Here is an 8,067-nt window from a genome sequence, read left to right on the forward strand (position 1 = left end):
TGGGGTCTATACCTGGGCCAGGAGCTGGGTCTGTACTTGGGCCAGGAGCTGGTTCTGGACCTGGTCTAGGAGCTGGGTCTGTACCTGGGCCAGGAGCTGGGTCTGTATCCGGTCTAGGAGCTGGGTTGGGACATGGCCTAGGAGCTGGGCCAGAAGCTGGGTCAGTACCTGGGCCAGGAGCTAGATCGGTACCTGGGCCAGGAGCTGGGTCTACACCTGAGCCAGAGCTAGGACCTGGGCTCAGACAGGGGTCTGGGACTGGGCCCAAACCCAAAGAGTCAACAACAACCCCAACACCAGCGCCGCAGCAGAAGACTCAAGCCAAACCCACAAAGGTTGCCAGGCAGAAGGTTCTGGTGACTGGAGGAGGAGGCTACCTGGGCTTTAGCCTGGGATCCCACCTGGCCAAGAGTGGCACTCCTGTCATTCTGCTTGATCGCTGCAGACCCCAGTGGGAACTGTGCCCAGAAACCGAGTTCATCCAGGTACAAGGGACAAGGGTCTTAATAGACTGGGGTGGTGGTGATGGTCAGGAGCCAGTGTTTGATGTGAAACCTGTGGTGTGGGGTTTAGGGGCACAGACCCTGAAGCCAGACTGTTTGAGCTATAGCTCTGGCTCCAGTGCTACCAGCTGGGCAGCTGTGGTCACAGAAAGGGGACAATAGTAACTAACACCTACTTCACAGGGTCTCACTGGGAGTTGATGAAACAGTACACATAAACCTAGCACAGCCCCTGTGACCTAGAGAGTGTGATGAATGAGCAGGGGATGATGCTTACAGTGCCCTGTAGGATCATTTAGTGAATCCTTCCCCACCAGCCTTTCCTGATGCTACAGAGGCTTAGCCTGGGCTGGGTCAGGAGGCCAGCTCTGAGAGCAGGCAAGGTGCAGAGGTGTTATCTCTTGCCTTGGACTTGGACCCCCTTCCCTCATATCTTTCCTCTGGTGCAGGCTGACGTCCGAGATGAAGAAGCCCTGTACCGTGCCTTCAAAGGGGTGGACTGTGTCTTCCACATGGCTTCCTATGGACTGTCTGGGGCTGAGAAGGTGGGCTCCTCACACATAACACCTAGAGTTAGACAGAGTAGGGTTCCAGTCCTGGCTCTGTCCTCACGCCCATGCATTCCCTATCATGCTTCACCTACTGTAGGAAGGACTTGGGCTACTCCCACCCTGCATCCTGCATCCATGAGACCAAATACCAGTTCGGCCATTTGGGTTTGTTTTTTGTTTTTGTTTTTTTGAGACCGAGTCTCACTCTGTCACCCAGGCTGGAGTGCAGTAGCACAATCTCAGCTCACTGCAACTTCCATCTCCCAGGTTCAAGTGCTTCTCCTGCCTCAGCCTCCCGAGTAGCTGGGATTACAGGTACCACCAACACGCCCAGCTAATTTTTGTATTTTTAGTAGAAACGGGATTTCACCATGTTGGCCAGGCTGGTCTCAAACTCCTGACCTCAGGTGATCCACCTGCCTTGGCCTCCCAAAGTGCTGGGATTACAGGCATGAGCCACTGCACCCAGCCCCAGTTCTGCCATTTCATAACTGTGCTATCTAGGGCAAGTTTACTTAACCTCTCTGATCCTCTTTCATCATCTGGAAAGTGAGGATATTGCTATTAGTAATAACACAACCTCTTCAGAGAGCGATGTAATAGTATCCACCAAAACATACATACACCGGTTGCCTCAGAAATTACACTCATTTGTGTATTTGCAGCATTGTTTTTAATAACAAAACACCAGAAATAACCCATCAGTTGAGGACTATTTAAATAAATTGTGTTTTACAGTCAAATTCTATGCAGCCATTCAAAAGAAAGAGGTAACTCAAAGTGTGCAGATTAAAAAAAGTTTCCAAGGTGCAAAGCAGTGTTTGGCATTCTCCTGTTTGTTTCCAAAAAAAGCTAAAGAAACTGTTTATTTCTGTACTCACACATGCTTATATGCTGATATTAACGAGAACAGATTATCTCGAGAAACACTGGAAATTTAACAGTGGCTGCCTCTGGGGAGGGAAAAGGAAGATTTGGAATCAGGAGTGGGAGGGAAACTTCTTTTTCACCATACACTCATTTTACTGTTTGAATTCTTTTTAACCTTGATCGTGTTGCCTATGAAACAAAAACAGCCGCAACAAGAATAAATATAGAGCCAGGCATGGTGGCTCACATCTGTAATACCAGCACTTTGGGAGGCCAAGGTGGGAGGATTGCTTGAGCCCAGGAGTTCGAGACCAGTCTGGGCAACATAATGAGACCCCCATCTCTATTTTAAAATAATAAAAGTAAATTTTATTATTTTTATTTATTTATTTATTTTTGAGACAGAGTTTCACTCTGTCTCCAAGGCTGGAGTGCAGTGGTGCGATCTCGGTTCACTGCAGCCTCCACCTCCCAGATTCAATCAATTATCCTGAGTAGCTGAGACTACAGTCGCACGCCACCACACCTGGCTAATTTTTGTATTTTTAGTAGAGATGGGGTTTTGCCATGTTGCTCAGGCTGGTCTCAAACTACTGACCTCAAGTGATCCACCTGCCTCGACCTCTCAAAGTGCTGGGATTATAGGCATGAGATACCATGCCTGGCCAAAAATTTTTAAGAGAATAAATATAGGCTGGACGCAGTGGCTCATGCCTGTAATCCCAACACTTTGAGAGGCCAAGGCAGGTGGATCACCTGAGGTCAGGAGTTTGAGACCATCCTGACCCACGTGATGAAACCCCATCTCTACTAAAGACAAAAACATTAGCCGGGCATGGTGGTGCATGCCTGTAATCCCAGCTACTTGGGAGGCTGAGGCAGGAGAATCATTTGAACCCGGGAGGCAGAGGTTGCAGTGAGCCAAGACTGCACCACTGCACTCCACCCTGGACAACATGAGCTAAACTCCATCTCAAAAATAATAATAATAAATATAGCTTAAAAATAAGCATGGAGCTCATCTCCTGGTGTGATGAGAATTAAATGAGATCGTGGATCGGGAAGCTCTCGCCCTGTCCCTGGCCCATAGGAGCCCTCATAGCCGCCTAGTTTTTGTTTTTCAGACCCCAGCTCCCTCATGAGGGCCCAGCCCATATTACCATGTCCACCTTACAGATAGGGAAACTGAGGCTTTGAGAGCAGGTTCTGAGGCTGTCTTCTGTGCCAGGGATTGTACCAGGTCCTCTCAAGTGTCTTATTGAGTCCTGCCCACCACCCAGGGGAGGAGGTTGGCCCTCACTTTACAGATAAGGTTGCTGAGGGCCAGATGTGGGGGCAGAACCTTCCCTGGCCACCCAGGAAGATGGTGGCAGAGCCAGGCACCCACACTCCAGGTGGGCCTTCGGGATCCCTGTCTCTGAGGTGAACATCCTGCTGCCCCGTCCCACCTGACCCCAAGCGCAGCCTTCCAGCCTCAGCAAGAAGGCATGGGTAGCACCATGACTTTCTCACCTGTCTTGTCTTTTAGCTGCAGAAAGAGCAGATTGAGTCTATAAATGTCGGAGGCACCAAACTAGTGATTGATGGTAGGTGCTCAGAACCAGGTATGACCTGCTGTGCGTCTCCCCCTCTCTCCCTTCTCCTGCTGCAGGCCCGGCTCCCAGGGTGTAGGGCTGGGAGACAGAGGTGGGGCCCTCCTGCCATCAATGGGCGGGCCTGGGGGCAGCACATCCCTTGTGCACTGCAGACCTGCCCAGGGCCCCGCATGAGTGTATCAGTGTGGTCTTAGCATGTCTGGGAACATGGGGACCAGAGTTACCTCTGAGGGCTTAGGGGATGGAAAAGAAAAGTTGCCAAAGCTGGCTGGGCATGGTGGCTCACGCCTGTAATCCCAGCACTTTGTGAGGCCGACAGGGGTGGATCACCTGAGGTCAGGAGTTCGAGACCAGCCTGGCCAAAATGGTGAAACCCCACCTCTACTAAAAATACAAAAAAATAGCCAGGCGTGGTGGCAGGTGCCTGCAGTCCCAGCTACCTGGGAGGCTGAGGCAGGAGAATTGCTTGAATCTGAGAGGCAGAGGTTGCAGTGAGCCGAGATCGCACCACTGCTCTACAGCCTGAGTAACAAGAGCAAAACTCTGTCTCAAAATAAATAAATAAATAAAATTTAAAAATAAATAAATAAGGCTGGGCGTGGTGGCTCATGCCTGTAATCTCAGCACTTTGGGAGGCCGAGGCAGGCAAATCACCTGAGGTCGGGAGTTCGGGACTAGCCTGACCAACATGGAGAAACCCTGTTTCTACTAAAAATACAAAATTAGCAGGGCGTGGTGGCACATGCCTGTAATCCCAGCTACTGGGGAGGCTGAGGCAGGAGAATCACTTGAACACGGGAGGCGGAGGTTGTGGTGAGCCAAGATTGCGCCATTGCACTCCAGCCTGGGCAACAAGAGTGAAACTCCATCTCAATCAATCAATCAATCAATCAATAAAAAGTTGCTGAAGCACCAAAATCGAAGACCCATGTGTGGGCTGCCTGGGCATGTCCTGCCTTATCCCATATGTCTCTGATTCTAGAGTGCCTTTTTCTATGTCTCCATCCAGTGAGACCTTCTTCTGACCTGTCTCTGGCAAGGTAGCCCAGGGGTCCAAGCCACAGTGAGAAAGAATAAGGAGCAGGCCTGGCTCCCAGAGGCCCACGGAGCAGGAACTTGACCTGCACCCTAAGTTAAGGGCAGAAGACTCTTCCTTCCTGAACAGCTGTAGATTCTGGGAGGGTCCCGGGGGTCCAAGTTGTGCATTGAAAACTTGGTGGAGATCTGCATGGCACCTCCTTAGCCGACTCCATGCTCACATGTGTCCCATGTGTCCCGTGTGTGTGTCTGTGTCTTTGCACATGTGTGTGTGTATTTGTTGCTATGTGCACCTGCTGCTGCAGTCTGTGTTCGCCAGCGGGTTCCAAGGCTCATCTATACCAGCACTGTCAACGTTGCATTTGGCGGGAAGCCCATAGAGCAGGGTGATGAGGACTCCGTGCCATATTTCCCATTGGACGAGGTACCTGTCTTTCGGGAGAGGTGGGCGGGGCCCGCGGACCGGGGACCTACAGCTCAGAGGGTAGGAATGGATGGAAGCAGGGTTGGTTTCACAACTCAGGATACGTCCTAGCAGGAAGGGGCCCCCAAAACTGGCTGGCATCAGCACTCCCCAACCGGGCCACATTCTACCCGTGTGACCCTGACCCTGAGCAAATCGCTTAAGCCCTTTGAGCCTGTTTTGTTTTTTGTTTTGTTTTGTTTTTTACTTTCTCTTTTCTTTTTTCCTTTCTTTTTTTTTTTTTTTTTTTTTTTGAGACGGAGTCTCGCTCTGTCGCCCAGGCTGGAGTGCAGTGGTGCAATCTCTGCTCGCTGCAAGCTTCGCCTCCCGGGTTCACACCATTCTCCTGCCTCAGCCTCTCGAGTAGCTGGGACTACAGGTGCCTGCCACCTCGCCCGGCTAATTTTTTGTATTTTTAGCAGAGACAGGGTTTCACCGTGTTAGCCAAGATGGTCGGTATCTCCTGACCTCATGATCCGCCTGCCTCGGCCTCCCAGAGTGCTGGGATTACAGGCGTGAGCCACCGCGCCCGGCTTTTTTTCTTTTTGTTGAGACAGAGTCTCACTCTGTCACCAGGCTGGAGTGCAGTGGCGCGATTTTGGCTGACTGCAACCTCCACCTCCCAGGTTAAAGCGATTCTCCTGCCTCAGCCTCCCAAGTAGCTGGGATTAGAGGTGCACACCACCACAACCAGCCAATTTTTGTATTTTTAGTAGAGACAGGGTTTCACCATGTTGGCCAGGATGTTCTCCATCTCCTGACCTCATGATCTGCCAGCCTCAGCCTCCCAAAGTGCTGGAATTACAGGTGGTTTTTGTTTTGTTTTGTTTTGTTTTGTTTTGTTTTGTTTTGAGACAAGGTCTTGCTTTGCTCTGTCACTCAGACTGGAGTGCAGTGGCAGGATCTCAGCTAAATGCAACCTCCACCTCCCGGGTTCAAGTGATTTTCCTGCCTCAGCCTCCCCAGTAGCTGGGACTACCACGCCCAGTTAACTTTTGTATTTTTAGTGGATACAGATTTCATTGTGTTGCCCAGGCTGGTCTCAAACTCCTGGGCTCAATCAATCCTCCCTCCTGGGCCTCCCAAAGTGCTGGGATTACAGGCATGAGCCACTGCACCCAGAAAAGCCTCTGTTTCTTCATCCCAGCATGGTGACACTACTGCCATGGGGTTGTGCAGAGCAGGAAATAATTTAACCAATGTGAAAATGCCATGTGAACACAAAAGAGCCATGTGTAGGTAATTCATCCAGCATGTGTCCAGCATCAGCCTTGCAAGGACAGGTGTCTGGGGCTGGCAGGAGTTTCCCTGAGTTGGGCTGCCCCTAGTCATTGTTACTGCTCCGAACCCAGTGCTCCTCTGCTCCTGTGGCTCTGGAAGAGGCTCCCGGGGGAGAGGAAAGGCCATGGGGCTCAGGGCTTGGCCATATCCCAGTGGGAGTCCCAAGGGAAGGTGCAGCCCTGGGGCTGGGCCAGGCTGGGCAAGCATTGCCAGCAGCATTGCTGACCCTCTCTGGTGGTTCTGTTTTTCCCGGCCTCTGGCAGCACATAGACCACTACTCCCGAACCAAAGCCATCGCCGACCAATTGACCCTCATGGCCAATGGGACGCCTCTCCCAGGTGAGTATCATGGGGCTCTGCTTATATCAAATGCACCTGCCCACTGCTGCCTCATCCAAAATACCTGTGTGATTCATGCTAACGTGTGACTGAGGCTCACCTTCCTCCCAAAGGCTGGTTTCCCAGGGTCTCGCCCATTCATCATTCAGCACATTCTGAACACCTGCTGTGTGGCTACACCCTGCCAGGGATACAGCCCAGAAGTCAGGCCCAGTGTCTGCCCTTACATAGTTCACAGTCAGGTGGTGAAGAGACTTGAGCAAACCCAGGTCTGGCTCTCTTTTCTCCTGCACAGGAGTGGATCCAGCTTTAGGGTCTCTCTTTAGACAAAAGAGCGCCAAATTATGAGTGTGGAATGAGATATAACACTTTGAAGGGGCCTTGCAAGGGAGAGGCCCAAAGGCTCGAGCTTCAATAACTTTCCAGAAGAGTCTACCTTGGCCGTCTTATTTATTTATTTGTTCTAGAGATAGAGTCTTGCTCTGTTGCCCAGGCTGGAGTGGAATGGCACAATCATAGCTTACTGCAGCCTTGAACTCCTGGGCTTAAGTAATCCTCCTGCCTCTGCCTCCCAGGTGGCTGAAACTGCAGGTGTGTGCCACCACACCAGGCTTATTTTCTATTTTTTTTGTAGAGATGGGGTCTCACGATGTCATCCAGGCTGGTCTCAAACTCCTGGCCTCAAGTGATCTTCCTGCCTCGGACTCCCAAATGCTGGGATTACAGGCATAAGCCACCATACCTGGCCTTGGCTGCCTTTTTATATTGCCTCTTCTGGTTATAGATGAGTAATAATAGAATGCAAATAGTCCATATTTCTTGAATGCACACTACATGCCAGGCCTATTTTGCATGCTATTTTTTTCTTTAAAATACAATTCTTAATCTCTTATTTTTTTTTCTTTGAGAAGGAGTCTTGCTCTGTCACCCAGGCTGCAGTACAATGGTATGATCTTGGCTCACTGCAACCTCCGCCTCCTAGGTTCAAGCGATTCGCCTACCTCAGCCTCCCAAGTAGCTGGGACTACAGGTGCATGCCACCACACCTGGCTAATTTTTGTATTTTTAATAGAGATGGGATTTCACCATGTTGGTCAGGCTGGTCTAGAACTGCTGACCTCAAGTGATCCACCTGCCTCGGCCTCCCAAAGTGCTGGGATTATAGGCATGGGAGTCCATGAGCCACCGCACCCGGCCCCATTCTTTATTCTACTTTTCCCTTTATTTTAATTTTATCTCATATTTTTTCATGGACTCTCCTCCCACAGGTTGCTAACTTTATATGCAAAGGTCAAATTAACCCTTCACAACGCCTTTTAGGTAAAAACCATAGGTATCCCTTGCTTTCTAAACTTCAGAGCCAAATTTATTCAGATAAATTTCGTGCTATCCAAATTATCACTACTTGGGCTGGTGCAGTGGCTCAC

The 8,067-nt window shown here is 50.5% G+C and overlaps 1 protein-coding gene across 1 annotated transcript in view; it reads left to right on the forward strand.

Moving 5' to 3' along the window:
• Nucleotides 1-8,067, forward strand: part of SDR42E2 (short chain dehydrogenase/reductase family 42E, member 2) — a 32,300-nt gene that overhangs the window by 5,944 nt on the left and 18,289 nt on the right. Inside the window, exons 2-6 of the mRNA XM_011987913.1 lie at nt 301-485; nt 953-1,048; nt 3,453-3,510; nt 4,863-4,981; nt 6,565-6,640. Coding sequence (XP_011843303.1) covers nt 301-485; nt 953-1,048; nt 3,453-3,510; nt 4,863-4,981; nt 6,565-6,640 — 534 coding nt within the window. The remainder of the gene's footprint in view (nt 1-300; nt 486-952; nt 1,049-3,452; nt 3,511-4,862; nt 4,982-6,564; nt 6,641-8,067) is intronic.

The sequence above is a fragment of the Mandrillus leucophaeus genome, unplaced genomic scaffold (genome assembly GCF_000951045.1).
Source record: "Mandrillus leucophaeus isolate KB7577 unplaced genomic scaffold, Mleu.le_1.0 Scaffold32, whole genome shotgun sequence".
NCBI classification, from domain to species: Eukaryota; Metazoa; Chordata; class Mammalia; order Primates; family Cercopithecidae; genus Mandrillus; species Mandrillus leucophaeus.